The sequence below is a fragment of the Corvus brachyrhynchos genome, unplaced genomic scaffold (genome assembly GCF_000691975.1).
Source record: "Corvus brachyrhynchos isolate BGI_N302 unplaced genomic scaffold, ASM69197v1 scaffold69, whole genome shotgun sequence".
Lineage (NCBI taxonomy): Eukaryota > Metazoa > Chordata > Aves > Passeriformes > Corvidae > Corvus > Corvus brachyrhynchos.
The window spans coordinates 3,398,435-3,412,395 of NW_008240228.1; the positions used below are offsets into that span (position 1 = coordinate 3,398,435).

Genomic DNA, 13,961 nt, shown 5'->3' on the forward strand with positions numbered 1-13,961 from the left:
TTAAAATTGAAAACGAGTGGAAATCGAGAAGTGTTAACTAAGTCTGTTACACTTTGGATGAAGGTCATCTTTTGGACAAGATGATTTTATTTCCAGCTGGTGAGTGCATCTGACTCCTTAACATTTTAAGAATAACGAGAGCTCTCTGGGTTCTGGAGCTGGAATTACCTGAAAATCAGGAGCCGTTTGCCCAAGGATCTCTGGCAGCTGGGTCCCTGCAACTAGCCTCGGTGTCCAGGATTTTAGTGGAAATAACTGCAGTCTCACCTGTGTTAGGTGTTACCCTAAATGTCCAGGCTGGGACCTGCTTTTAGAAATCATCTAAATCAAGATTTTGCTTTTTGGGTGTAAGCAAACTCTTTCTGCTTTCAGTCTCCTGGATATTTTGGATGACAGAGGGGAATGTACATTCCTGTTATTGCAGGTTTAACTACATATTTCTTTCCTTGCTTACTCATTTTCTCTCTTTTTACCATATTTTATTCTGTTATGTCCTAGGTTGGCCTTGACCACATGAACTAAAAGGTGGTGCTGAAGTCCAGTATGACACAAGTTGGTGTATTTTTTTTTTTTTTTTTGGGGGGGGGGGGAATGTTAAGTTGAGTCCTGATGAGGTCCCATATTAATGATTTACAGGCAAAACTCCAGAGTTTAAAAGAGTGGGAGGTGGGAATAAACTAGCCCAGTGAGATCTGCAAACATGTCTGGCAAGCCAGCATGCATTGCAGATTTTGAGGAGTATGCTAAAACCTTTCTGCCCAAGTCCGTGTACGATTATTACCAATCCGGAGCGGATGACCAGGAAACCCTGGCAGATAATGTCGCAGCGTTTTCCAGGTAGGAGGATGATTGAAGGCTGGGGCGGGAGGCAGGGGGTGTCAGTTCTGCTTTATTGGTAGATGTGGTGCAATTTTAGACTTTCCTGTGTGAACGAAACTCAAATTTTCTGCAACTTCTTTCTATTTTAGCAAAAAGACTCTCAAAGAACTGATTTTCAGGACAACTCTCTCCCCTTTCACTCCTCCACTGAACATTTTCTGTCAAAAAGCAGTCCCTAAAATCCATTAGCACCTTTTTAGCTTTGCCTGCATTTGGGTTCTTTTGTTAACAGAAACTCTCTCCAGAGTCCTTCAGCTCCAATATTTAATCAGCCAATGAAACTGAAATTTCAACATTTTGGGTTATGGTGCCAGCAAGGGGTTCTTGTGGTGGGGTTTTACTTTTTAGGTCCTGAGTCAGTTTTGCCTTTTCCTTATTTCTCCTAAACGTTCCGTGGCCTTCCCAGATGAGAGCTGCAGGGCCCTGCAGGAAGGAGTTGCATTTCCCAGCTCTGGGGCGAGCCAGGAAAGCCAGGGCTCAGTCCTGGGTGGCCCAGCTGTGCTCAGGGGGTTTCCAGCAGGAGGTCAGCCCTTCACCAGTAGAAACTGTAAATGCTGGGAACTGTTCTAAACCAGTTTTGATTTAGACTGACCCCCTGAACTGTTGTCAAAACCTGGGCTCAGGTCACCCTTAGCCTCAGAAGGACAAGGTCAGCACAGTCAGTTGGCATTTGCTGTGGGATTCGTTAGAAGTGTCACAACTCACATCACATCAGTTGGTTTCCTACTCCCAAATGTCCCTGAGCAGGGCAGAGGGAAGGAGGCAACTGGAAGCTGCTCCCCTCAGCCCAGCTGAGCCCGATGGAGCTGCTCAAACAGCTGCTGATGTCTCCTTCCTTCAGAGCTGTGTTGGTGCAGACATTTAACCCCCCGCACTTGTCTTTGCAAAGGCTTTGTCTTTAATTCCTCTGAGTCTAACAAACCAAACCACGATTTTTCCCATTTTATCTTTAGTCTTTCTCCTTCCCTGCTTTGCTTTTCTGCTACAGAGCAGCAATCCTACTCAGTGCTCCAGTTGCTTTTTCATAGGCTATCGGCTATTCAGCTGGAAATCTCATGCAAGTTGAAGGCTGTAGAAAACTCAGTGATTATTCATTTAGCAGGATCTCAAAGGTCAGATTGCAGAAATGGGCCCAGAACCTTAATTTTAAGGATGCACATAGAAAAGCTTTATAATGTCAAGAGAAGACAACTCACCTCCGCTGCTTATTCCAGACCTCCGAGCTCCATGCAGAAGCTGCCATTCCCTGCTCAAACACAAGCCAAAAGCTTGCCCTGAGGAGTAGATAGGAGCAGGAGGGGTTGGAGTAGTGCTCACCTCTTTTTATTGTATCTTTTTTAATGCTTCCAGATGCTCTGATGCTACTTGCCCTCATAAAACCAAAATGAGACATTAAGGAAAGGACACTCCAAGGAAATGCTTGCAGGCAATAAACTGCGGAGCAGTGAACGTTTTACTTGTAACTGCTGGAACTAATCATGATGAGGTTGGATCTAAAGCTGCCAGAGACAGGCTAACAAAGAGCTGGGCATGTCCCTTGCTGTGCTGCCATCAGCAGAGCTGGGTGTTGGCTGGGAGATAAGGGCAGCTCTGCTCTGAAGCTGTTTCCCACCACAGGGATGGACTGCTCTGATAAGAGACCTCCTCACATCGGGCTGGTTGCCTGTGGGGTTCAGGCTTACCTCATCTTTCCTGCATCTTCCATCAGATTTTCAATAAAAACCTCCAGTTTTAGGTGTTCAGAACTGGCATTTGCAAGCAGCCTGGAACTGGAGGAGATGTTCATTTAGCAGTGCCTTGAATGGCCTGAGACATTAGAAGAAATCAATGAAATTTTGGTGTGGCTGGAAGTCCCTCTGTGTTGGGTTCCTGCCCCTCCGCAGTGTGGGGATGAAGGGGCTAGGGGGTGTTTCTGTCTTTGCTCCCCCTCTCTTTTTATATTTATCTGAAATAAAACAAGATCCCATTTTCTCAGCACGTGGGATCCTGCCATTAACAGTCATTAGACCATGTTTGCAATGGCTTCCTTGGAATACATCTCTAAAAGCCAGAACCTGCTATAAAGATTTGACAATATTTTGGTTTATAAGATCTGGTTGATGTAAGGGACTTGGAAAAACCTTTCTTTTTCCCTTGGATGCTGTTGGGGAGAAGCACAGCCCAGCTGTTACTCTGACCCTCACACAGTCCTGGTGTTTCTGCCTGTTCCTGAGTGCAGCTTGTGCGTAAATATAAAGTCAGATGGACTTTACACCCCCGAGGCACAAAGATCACCAAGTCAGATAATTTTGTGAAAGGTAGGAATATGTTCAGCTTCATTTCCCATTGATTTCCCCTGTCAGAAGCTTAGTTGCAGGGTTCAGTTTGATTTTAAAAATTTGCCATTTTTAAGTATTTATATATGTATAAGTTTAAATGGCAGAGAAAGCACAAAACTGAACCAGAAGCAGGAATTTTTAGCCTGTACCTTTGTGTGGTGCAGGATTATTCAGGTGAGGTGTGAGGGAGGAAAACCAGTGCTGGGCTCATCTGTGAGTCCTGAGTCCTTTATTTTTGTTTTTTTGGCAAGCAAATGGTTTCATTTCTGGAGAAATAAATAGATGATCTTATTGAGGACTAATATTATTGTTGTTACTAAAAACTAACCCCAGTGGATGGTTGTGTTGCTGGATCCTACAGTATCTTTGGAACACCCCATGCCATTTTTGGAGCAGCACAATTCATACTAATTGGATTATAAAATGAATGTCTTGGCCTTTTGATCTTCAGATACCAGGGTATAAACTGTCTCCACAAGGACAGTGTTTAAAATGAGTTTAACACCAGGTGCAGCAACTCTCCCCCAGCTCCCAGTTCTTCTAGGACTGAGAAAAGAACCAGCACTCGGGTGTTGACATCAGTATGTTCCTGCTGTGGCTGGATGAGTACTTCTTATTCATGTTTCTCAAATGGCCCTGGCAGAAGTGAGGCATTAAGGCCAGAAGAGATGATTTGGGATGTCAGAGCATATGTCATTCCCTGTGGTGTCTGACTGCTTTCACCTTGGGTTTGCTCTGCATCCTGGAATGCTGAGTGTCCTCCCAGCCCTGTCTGGCACTGAAATCCCCTCTCGAGTTGTCACAGAACTGAGGGGCCTGAATGGAGAACAGATTTTTGTGACAAGGTTGGGATGCCTTTAGCTCGATGGCATTCAGGAAATCAATCTGGAGTCTCCCCTCTTGGCACACCAGGGAAGGGGGACATCGGTGTGTGTAGGAACAGGCTCCTGCTAATCCGCCCTGACGTGCTTAGCCACAGAATTCCCAGAGGCCTTGGGAGAAGCTGCCTTGTTGTGTCGTGTGCAAGGCACAGCAGCTGCTGCTTCAGCAGTGCCAGCATCAGCACAGGCTTTCTGCAAATGTGGTGTTACCTTGTAGCAATTAAAGGCATTAAAATGGCCACAGAATTAATTTAAATATTGGTTTAAAAAGCAAGGCTGGGAGTGGGACTGGGTCAGACAACCTGGAAAGCTGTGGGCGAGAAAAGGAAAGGAATGCTTGGAAAAATAATTTCGTTACGTTGTTGTGATGTCTTTCACCTCGGATTAGCAGGGTACTGCGAAAAGAGTGTGGATGGCAAGACATCTTGGGAGGGAAGATCACTTTTCCTCAAGGAAAAGCAGCTCTTGCTTAGCCTGGCACAGCACCAGCCCCTGCCCCTTCTGAAGGGAAGTGGAGCTGTAGGGGAGAGGGCCAGCAAACTGGGTTGGGGTTTGGATGGATTGCCTGATCAGTGTGTCTTTTCCCAAATGTGCTGCTTGCCCTGCAGCACAAGGGGATTCAAGAGAGGAACAAGAAAAGCTGCTTGAAAATGTGGTGCAGTTTGAAAACTTTAGTGTTTTTCCCAGCTGAAAGCAGCCAGTGCTTCCCTCTTATCCCACTGCAAGATAATTTCCAATCAGAAATTTTTTTAAGCATGGAGAAAAAAGGAAAAAAACCCAAAAGATTAATCCCCCTTTCTTTCCTTTAATCCTTCCTTCAAAACAGCTTTTAGCTGAAGTTGCCTAAATTGGGAGTGCTCGCTGCCTTCCCCACTGCGGCATCTCCCACTTCCAGCTGGGAAGAAGGATGCACTCACTCTCAGCTGCTGATTGCAGCACGCAAGCGTGGACTTGGCTGGAAAAAGATGTGGGTGATGAGATGATGAATTAAAATAAAAAAAATTCCAAGTTTTTTCCAAAATATGCAGGAAATGTTTCACTGAAAGACTTGGAGGAAGCAGGTGCTGTGTGGCAGCCGAATGAACGCGTGCCCTGGTGACAGGGAAACGCTGCCCGTGGGGTTTCCTTGCTGCTGATAAAGGCATTTCCCTATGGCTCATCCAGAAAATGCCTGGCTTCAAAGTCTGTCAAGCTCAAGCTGGAAACACTCGAGTTTCCAAAGCAAGATCAGGTTTTATTAAAAGAGGATGATACTCAGGTAGTGGGACCAGTCAATCCTGGGTCAGGAGCACTGACTGGATGTTGATTGAGAGGATGTGACCTGATAAGGTATCTCTGCTTGGGACTGCATCATTTTTCTTGCAGGCACTGCTGGGAATATTTTGCCTCTTCCTGTCTCTTTTCCCAGCTAAAAGCACCACAGGGATGTTGTACCTCAGGACGGACCCTCACAGGTTGGCTGTGACATGGCAGTGGCAGGTAACAATCTGACAGGTCAGAGAAACCAGGAGCCTGGGGAAGAGGGAGATGCTCCACATCCTTTATGCTTTTGGGTTTGACTGTATTAATTGGCAAGGTTACAGAGGGATTTTTGTTTTCTTTGTTTGCTGGGGAAAGATGCCTCAGAGCAGAGTGGAAGCCTTCAGAATGAGGATTAGAAAGAAAAGGGGGAGAAAGAAGTCATGTTTTCTTTGTCCCACCCTCAGCCCATCCTCCCCTGAAAAATAACAAACTGTTACAATGGCATGAAAACAAGTGTGAGGAGATGTTCTTGCCGTGTGTGTCTTGGCACTGAGCAGCACAGCTGACTTCCACAGCCACACATCTCCTTCCAAGCATCATAACTGTCCTTCTCCTCCCTGGGGAGCACTGCCTGGAGAGCTGGCATGGCGCCAGGCCTTTGGAAAGGTGGGTCTCGTCCTGGCTCTGCCCCAGGCTTCTTGGGGAAATGTCTCTTGATCTTTCTATAAAACAGAGAATTTGTCTTTCTTTCCCTGAATTGTTATTTTAATACACAAGCTCAATCTCACCCCTACTCCCTGTCGGAGGGTAGCAGTGGCCCTGGTTCTACCTCTGTGCTGGTAATTATATTATCAGTCTTGAGCATTCTGGGGCTGAGCAGTTGCTCAGGTTCCGCAGTATTAGACCACACATTTTTAGTTCTTCTCTGTAATTACAGTTCAGGAGCCATGGGAGCCCTTTTGGAGGGAGGGAGGCAGGCCTCAGTGAGAGGTTGGTGCTTGCAGTGAGGCTTTGGCCTGGCTGAGCTCACAAGAGCCAGCCCCAGGTATTGCACCCCCTCTTGTGGCTTCTAGTGGTGGCAGTGCTGTGACAACACCTGGATGGTGGGGAAAAGTCCCACGGCACAGGTATCCCCAGGAATGCAACCCTCTTCATAAAGGCTTGGGTGTTATGGTGCCCAGTTGATCCCATGATAGGGATCATGAACTTGTGATGCTGTTTTGTGGGGGGAGAAAAAATAAGATAAATTTCTGTGTGTGCAGACATGTGGTGTCCAGCCTGGCTGCAGTAAACTGTAATTTCAGATTAAGTGTGGTTCAGTTTGCCCTGCTTTGGGAAAGGGAGCTCCAAGCATGCAGGCCAGGCTTGTGTTATCCAAGAATCCCGTGTCTTTTGGTTCCCTAGTCCATCGAAGGAATAACTGAGGGTAGCTGATGACTTTTCCTATTTGCACACAGTGTCTGTCCCTCAGTTCTGCCCTGAGGCTTTCAGGGGGCTGAAGCTCACCATGAACCTTACTGTTTTACAGCTCCTGTCTTTCCTTTCAAATAATACCAGCCAATAATGTTCCCGGGGGTCTTTGCCTCCCTCACCCTCCCTGCTCTTTGGCCCCTCCTTGCCTGCTCCCTCCAGATTTTGTGCCCTGCAGGGGTTTTGCTGCAGCTCTGGATCACACAGTGGGATTCTGTTCCAGCCCCAGCACAGCTTTCACCACGTTCACAGCAAGAAAACCTGCTCTTGCCTACTGGGAACTGTAAATTCTGCCCCTGCTGCAGCCGTTTGAAACTCAGTTTATTCGTGTGTGTTCCAGGTGGAAGCTGTACCCCCGGGTGCTCAGGGACGTGTCGGTGATGGACCTGTCCACCTCTGTTCTGGGGCAGAGGGTCACCATGCCCGTGTGCGTCGCCGCCACCGCGATGCAGCGCATGGCTCATCCGCACGGAGAGACGGCGACCGCCAGGGGTGAGCCCAGCCACGTCCCCCTGCAGGGCGTGGAGAGGGACAGGGCAGCGCTGTGCCTGCTGCCTGGGCATCCCAGCTTGGTTTCTTGCTCCTGGGGGGAGTTTGAGTTGCTGCTCGGAGTAATCAGGTTGATTCTTGGGTTTGTTTTTTACCATTTCACTTGTCTGAGCGTGGTTTCTCTCTCCATGAAACAGGGGTGGGAATCAAAGTATGGAAGAGGGGAATAATTTGTCACATAGAAAATTGAAAACATCTATCTACCTACCCATACATTCTATATAACTATAAACATGTCACAGCAACAGTCCTCCTATTAGAGAATTGACTCTAAAAATTCCGAGGCCTTTGTTTGCCTGAGAAAAATCCTTGCTTTGAAGAGAGGATTCTTTGAGAGCATCCCAGGGAGGCAGTGAGATAAGGGCCCCTCTGGGCTAGAAGCTGCACAAAGATGTTGCCAGCACAGAGGCTGCTGCTTCGAAGGATATTAACCAGAATTCAGATGGGGAACTGTCTCCTACCCCTTTAACTCAAGCTGCAGAATGGCACCAAATCTGAGGAAGAGGTCTGGGCTGTGCATTTCAGTGCTCCAGCACTGAAAGAAGAAGGATACAAACCCTAAATAGGTGATATTTTAAAAAAAAATAATCCTGTGCATGGTTGGCTTATTCATCTAACGGCATTTACATGCCCAATGCAGCAGGTACTGGTGTGAAGCGAGTTGAATTCTCAGCCCTGCAGTGGGAGCTGCTCTCAGTTCTCATCGCTGTGATGTGCACGGGGATGGGTTACAGCACATCTCCAGAGCTAGCTTGGAAAAACACATCTCTCCAACTTTACAGTATGTTTGGGGCCACGTTTTCTCCCTTCCTAAGAGCTTTATCAGGCAGCTGACGCTTTTTTGCCTATTTGTAAGTGCCAGGGTGCTCCACACGATGGCGCTCCAGCACCTCGAATCGGTGTGGGAAGGGCCGGGGGAGGCCTTGGTGCTGTCCCATCCTTTGGCAACTCTCGCGGATCAGTTCTGGGCCAGGTTGTGCTGGGAGGAAACTCTGAAGCATTACCCTGTTAAGTGCAAACACATTATTGCAATGGTGAGAGCGAGATTTGAAACACACCAAATTCAGAATGTTTCTTAGCAAGAGTTCCCACTGATGCTGCAGCCTGGCCACATTTTAAGGCATAAATCTACAGTGGCATGCAAAGTTGAGTGGTACAATAAGGCTGAGTACCAGGGCTGAGTTATGGTTGTGGTAATAACTTAATTCTGGAATTTCCTGATTTTTGTGCACTTACATTTTCAAACTTTAACACATGATTATTACATTTAGTGTTCCTGGGTTTTCAAGCTAGGTAGGACAGCTCGGTGTACTGGCACCAGTTAGAATGTGCAGTCCAGTAAAAAACATCCATTGGAGCTGGTGAATTTTTCAATGCTTTCAAAGGAGAGCAGTATTAAAATCACACACTTTATATTGCATTGGCATTTGGGGGGAGAAAAAAATGACTTTGGTTTTGTGCTGTTAGAGGTGGAGCGGGGCACTCAGTGCCAAGCTTTTGGTTTGACCTTATAAGATGACAGGAGTTAGCTGTAAAGTACACATTTGGCTTAAAGGTTCCCTGAAACTTGGGACACTCGGGATCAGGGGGTTTGCCACATCCAACTTCTATTCCAGAGGTAGCACAGACTTTAAGTGAGCAAACTGTTGGTTGCTTTAATTCAACTTCTGCTTCAGCCACACCAGTTTGCACAAGCCAAGGAAGTCTGATCCATAGTCCTGTGGCTTCTGCAAAGCCTGGCGTGCTCCATAAGCCTGGATTTCTTTGGCTCAGGTGTGCAGGAAGCACTGTATGAGGTGGTGTCTCTGCTGTGGTCGTGATCCTTGAGAAACACAGCATGGTCTGAGTCCTGCCCCTTCTCAGCCTGTGCCCTGGCTCGTGTTGGGGGCAGAACAGCTCCCAGAGGAGCATCCCTGTGTGCCACGAATCTGCCTGGCTGGGCTGGAACCCCAAGAGATAATCCTGGTTCACACCACGCTGCCCTGCAGAGCAGGGTGGTGAAGAGAGCAATGACAGCTCCTTCTCTTAACTTCTGGTGTTTTGAGAACAATGCCTGATCCCACAGAGGAACTTCCTTGAGCAACAGTGTCTTGCTTGGAACTGCTCTGCTCTCCTGGCAGGTTTGCTCACGTGTTGTAGGGTGGATGTCCCCTCTAGGAGCAAGGGCATGTCATGGTGTCCCTTAGAACTCCCTGCGCTCACAACCCCCTTGCTCTGGGGCTTGTCAGCCTTTTGGGGGCTGCTGCTTCCTGAAGGATGCTCTCCCGCAGCAACCAAGCTGGTGGAGAGGAGTGTGCACCTTCCTGGAACAGGGCAGGGGCTGTTCTCACCTTAGACACCCCTTCATGGACACTTCTTTTGCATGAGTAAAGGATCTTTCCTGGGAAAGACATCCATTTGTAGTTTTAAGAGTTGCTGGTGACAGGCCAGCCAACACAATGTAAGTTATTCCAAAGGTTAAGTAACCCCACTCTGATCAGAATCAACTGCAGTCATGGTCAAACCTTGCACAGCCTCAAATCCAGGTGTTGGATTTACTTGTACTCGGGTTAGCTGGACTTTAAAATTGTAGATGAATTTTTAAAAAGTCTATGCAGGCTGCAATAAGGTTGCCGCTCAGTTTTCTTTGACATGTCTGAATGTAGCAGGAGTCCTTCCTTACAGAAAAAGCTCTCTTGTCCTTGAAACAATTTCATGCACCTTGGCAGTTTTCCCAGTTTTTCTAGGTCTTCCTTCAAGTATATTCCCTGGCATTTTCGTTGTAGTTCATCAGTGTATGTGGCAATTTTCCAAAGAATGGATTTTCTGTTCAGTAGAAACTGAAAAATTGGGAGGAAAATTGTTTTGGATTAACTGAAATGTTTCATTTGATCCAAAACACAATGTTTTATTTCATTTTCCTACTGGCTAATGCTTTTAGCTATAGTTCTGTTTTGAAACAAAAGTGTTAGCTCAGGAGAAAACATTTCCATTTTGAAAAGATCAACACATGACATTTTGACTTAGGTGTTTTTTTCTCATCCTTCCCACTCCAATTTCAACCTCTTTGACTAAAAATATTTGCCAAATTCGATGAATAATCTTAGCCACTAAAGAGCAAAAGGTTGTTCTCTATTCAACAGAACCCTTCTGATTCTATGGGATCTTTTTTTCTTGCTTGTCCATCAGAAGATTCACTGTTCCATGCCAAGGCATTCATTTACCATCCTGACTTCATGCTGTGCTTGCAAACCAACATGATCCCCGTGTCAACAGGACCCACCTCGAGTACACTGACTCAAAATCTTGTGCACCATCCAGCTGCACAGCAAGAAACAGCAATTTTTTGCTACCTTAATTGATTATAAACAGACTTGTAGCATTATTTTATTGAGATTTCTCTTCTGTTTATATTCCTGCTTATTCCATATTGCACTTACTGAGTACCTCAAACTCCCGTGTTTTCACCCTAAAGCAGCATTGGAATACCTGACTTCTCCATCAATGGCTGCAAATCAGGCTGAGAACCCGACTGTTTTCTTGGCCAGGTCTTCTGAGAACTGTCAGTGACTTCAGCTCAGGGCTGAAGTTTTTGTGTTTGCCCTCTGCAGCTGCACTCAAACCACTCCCCAAGCTGCTGCTGACGCAGGAAGTGTTTCACCATCACCTGCGACGTGACTGCACCGTTTGCTTTGCCAAATGGAGAACAGGAGTATTCACTGAAAAGCCTTTTTCCCCCCCCGTTTTAGTTGAGTTTCTGGCAGCTCTGGCTTTCCCACTAGAGAGGGAGCAACACCTTTGTTCCTTTGGCTCTTAACAGGCTGCTACTGTGCTTTTGCTCTCTATGATGCTGCTGAGCACTGAAATGTGGGCTTCTTGTCCCCATCAGACATGGTTGTGACTGGGAAGGAGGGATTTGGCCACCTATTACATTTTGTGCTCAGTGAAAACCGCAGGACTTTGAACCCACCTGTTACCTATGTGGTGATCAAAAGATGAGGTTGATTTTGAAGTATGAAAATTAATGTCAATCCAGAGTCATGGACAGGACAATATTCACATGGGACAATGTGGCCTGGGCTGACCTCCAGGATTCCCCCTGGAGAGCGGCGTGGCAGGGGGACTCTGTGCTGCAAGTGTGCCCAGGCAGCCTGGCATGCCATCCCTCGTGGGCCAGCCAGATCCCAGATCCGCTTTGGCCACGTGTCCCTTCCTCTGCAGCCTTCCTGCACAGCTGACAAAACATGTTGTGTCAACAAGAGGACAGCAGACACCACTCGCATGCAGGGTTTTGTAAGGGCTGAGGAAGGGGAGGCTGACAGGGAGCTCTCAGCCAAGTGTGGTTTGTCAAGAGAGTAACGTGAAGTTCTTTAAACAACTCTGTTTCTCGGGAGATGCAGCTCCAAGAACACGGCTGCTGCTCCTGAGAAATACCACTGTGCCAAAAGGACATCGTGTTGATCTCAAGGAGTGTCCTCTGGCCCTTAGCTTGGGGACAGTGGATTCACTGGTGGATTCAGGGAAACATGCCTGCAGTGGGGCAGTTTGGCTGCTGTGCTTCAGAGATGCCCCTAAAAGGGAAATGATGGGAATTTGCTCAGCTAGAGGAAAAAAGCGAGTTCCCATTCCCATACAAGGTAACCCTGACAAAATACGCAAGCTTGAACTGGGCTCCTCTCCAGTGTCCTCCCTGAAGTCTGTTGTCTCTGATTTGCCCACAGGGACATATTCCATACCCTTCACAAACCACGTAAGGAGCTGATGCCCCATCAGATGGGGGGAGGATACTCTGAGGCTTCAGGATGAAAAAAGGGCTAAAAAAGGTCACTGCTCTGTTCCCCAGTGAAGCTCCCAAGTGGGTCCTGTCGCATTTGTTGCTATGTAAAATACTTCAGTTGCGTTCCCCAAGAAGGAATAGCTTCCAACTGCCAGAGGGCAGGTTTGGATTAGATGTGAGGAAGAGATTCTTTACCATTGTGTGTTCCCATGGACTTCCCCAGCTCCGTGTGTGTGGCTCCTGCCGTGCTCTCTGCGCTGCCCTGGACCCCAGCAGGAGCCTGCAGGGTGTACAAGGGTGAATGTGTCCTTTGGGCAATGCTCAGGATTAAAAGAAGACCTGGGAAAAAAAACCCACAAAAAACAAACAACTAAAAGCAATCTGAAATGGCATGAGGAAAGGCTGGTTTACAAAAACATCTGATGCTTAAACTGGCAAATGTCACGTATTGCAGCAAGAGCGTCCTGTGGGAATGTGGCTGTAGTAGGACTGATTTGAAATAATAAATCATTTGCAGCACCCCAAAAGTGAAGTGTAAAATACGGTTGTTTGAGGAAATGAATTGCTTCTGTTTTCTTTAACTGCAGCTAAATGTGTGAGAAGTGTATTTTTAGAAAAACCTAATTTGAGGTAGAAGAAAAACCCCAACCAAACCTGGCAGCACTTCAGGCCTCTGTATCTCATGGTTTTAAAAGTCTAGAAAATTGTCAAAATAGGCTTTAAAATGATCAAGATCAAGTACAGATCGACCAAAACTGGAACTGGGAATCTCCAAAACTTTGAAAAATTTTGTCTGTGAACTTTGGATTTGCCTGAGAGATCTAAACTATGTGTGTTGAGCTGGTGCTTCACCAGAGAGCTGTGAACTTTATAGGAGAGGCAAGGGGAATTTTGTGAGCATGCTTGCATGAAAATGCCATAACCCCATTTGGGATGGCTGAACTCTGATTGAACCAAACTGCTTAAATCTAATCTTAAATAAGAGAAAAGCGCTATTTTCTCTATTGCTACATATGCAGCTAAGTTGAAAGGAGATGGTGATACACCATGATTTAAATCTTCACCAAAAATGTTTTATTGTGCAGTTCCTAACTTAATTTTTGCTTTTGCAGCCATAGAGACTTGGGAATCAAAGGAAAAAATGGAAAGAAATGGATACCTAAAGGCAGATTGAACCATAACATTTACATTTCTCCCTTATCTGATGGGAGGGTTTTGCAATTCCTGGGTTCGCAGCCCTCCCGCTCATTCCTGATATAGAGGGAACTATGTCCAGTAATTTCAAGGAGAGGAACGGAATGGCTACGAACTAGAGTGGTTTGGGTGATTGCTGCTGTATTTCCAGTGAGGGAAAACTGCCTGGTGGCCCTGGGAGGGTGTAACCAATTTGTTTGAATAAGCTGTTCATAAGTTTCCACTCCAAGAGGTTTGTAATCCTTACTTAATAAAATGTTGTCATAAAGACCACTTTTTAATTCCTCCATGGGCTGGGGATGACGTCTTGAAACAGAGGTCCATTTACATTAAAAATATGCCTACTGTGGTAGACCAAGGAAAACAAGGCTTTCTATAATATTTTGGAGTTTTACGGCATGTTTTCCTTTATTTTACAATAAGTGACAGATTATATCGAAAAGAGTAAGTGATAGATTCATAGAAATGTATCTGTATGAGGTCAGCCTGGGGAGGGCGATTTTTGGGAGGCAATGTGGCAATGTTCAAAAAGTTGGAAGCCTCAAATGCATTATTTGAATGCTCCTGTTTAGAGAATATCAATTTGTGCTCTTCCAGCCTGCCAGGCCGTGGGGACAGGGATGATGCTGAGCTCCTGGGCCACCTCTTCCATCGAGGAGGTGGCCGAGGCAG

The 13,961-nt window shown here is 46.4% G+C and overlaps 1 protein-coding gene across 1 annotated transcript in view; it reads left to right on the top strand.

Annotated features, from left to right (window-relative positions):
- The first annotated feature begins 663 nt into the window (after positions 1 to 663).
- Positions 664 to 13,961, top strand: part of HAO1 (hydroxyacid oxidase 1) — a 27,035-nt gene continuing 13,737 nt past the window's right edge. The window contains exons 1-3 of the mRNA XM_008642016.2: positions 664 to 837; positions 7,131 to 7,282; positions 13,887 to 13,959. Of these exons, the coding sequence (XP_008640238.1) occupies positions 701 to 837; positions 7,131 to 7,282; positions 13,887 to 13,959 (362 nt within the window). The 5' untranslated portion in view covers positions 664 to 700. The remainder of the gene's footprint in view (positions 838 to 7,130; positions 7,283 to 13,886; positions 13,960 to 13,961) is intronic.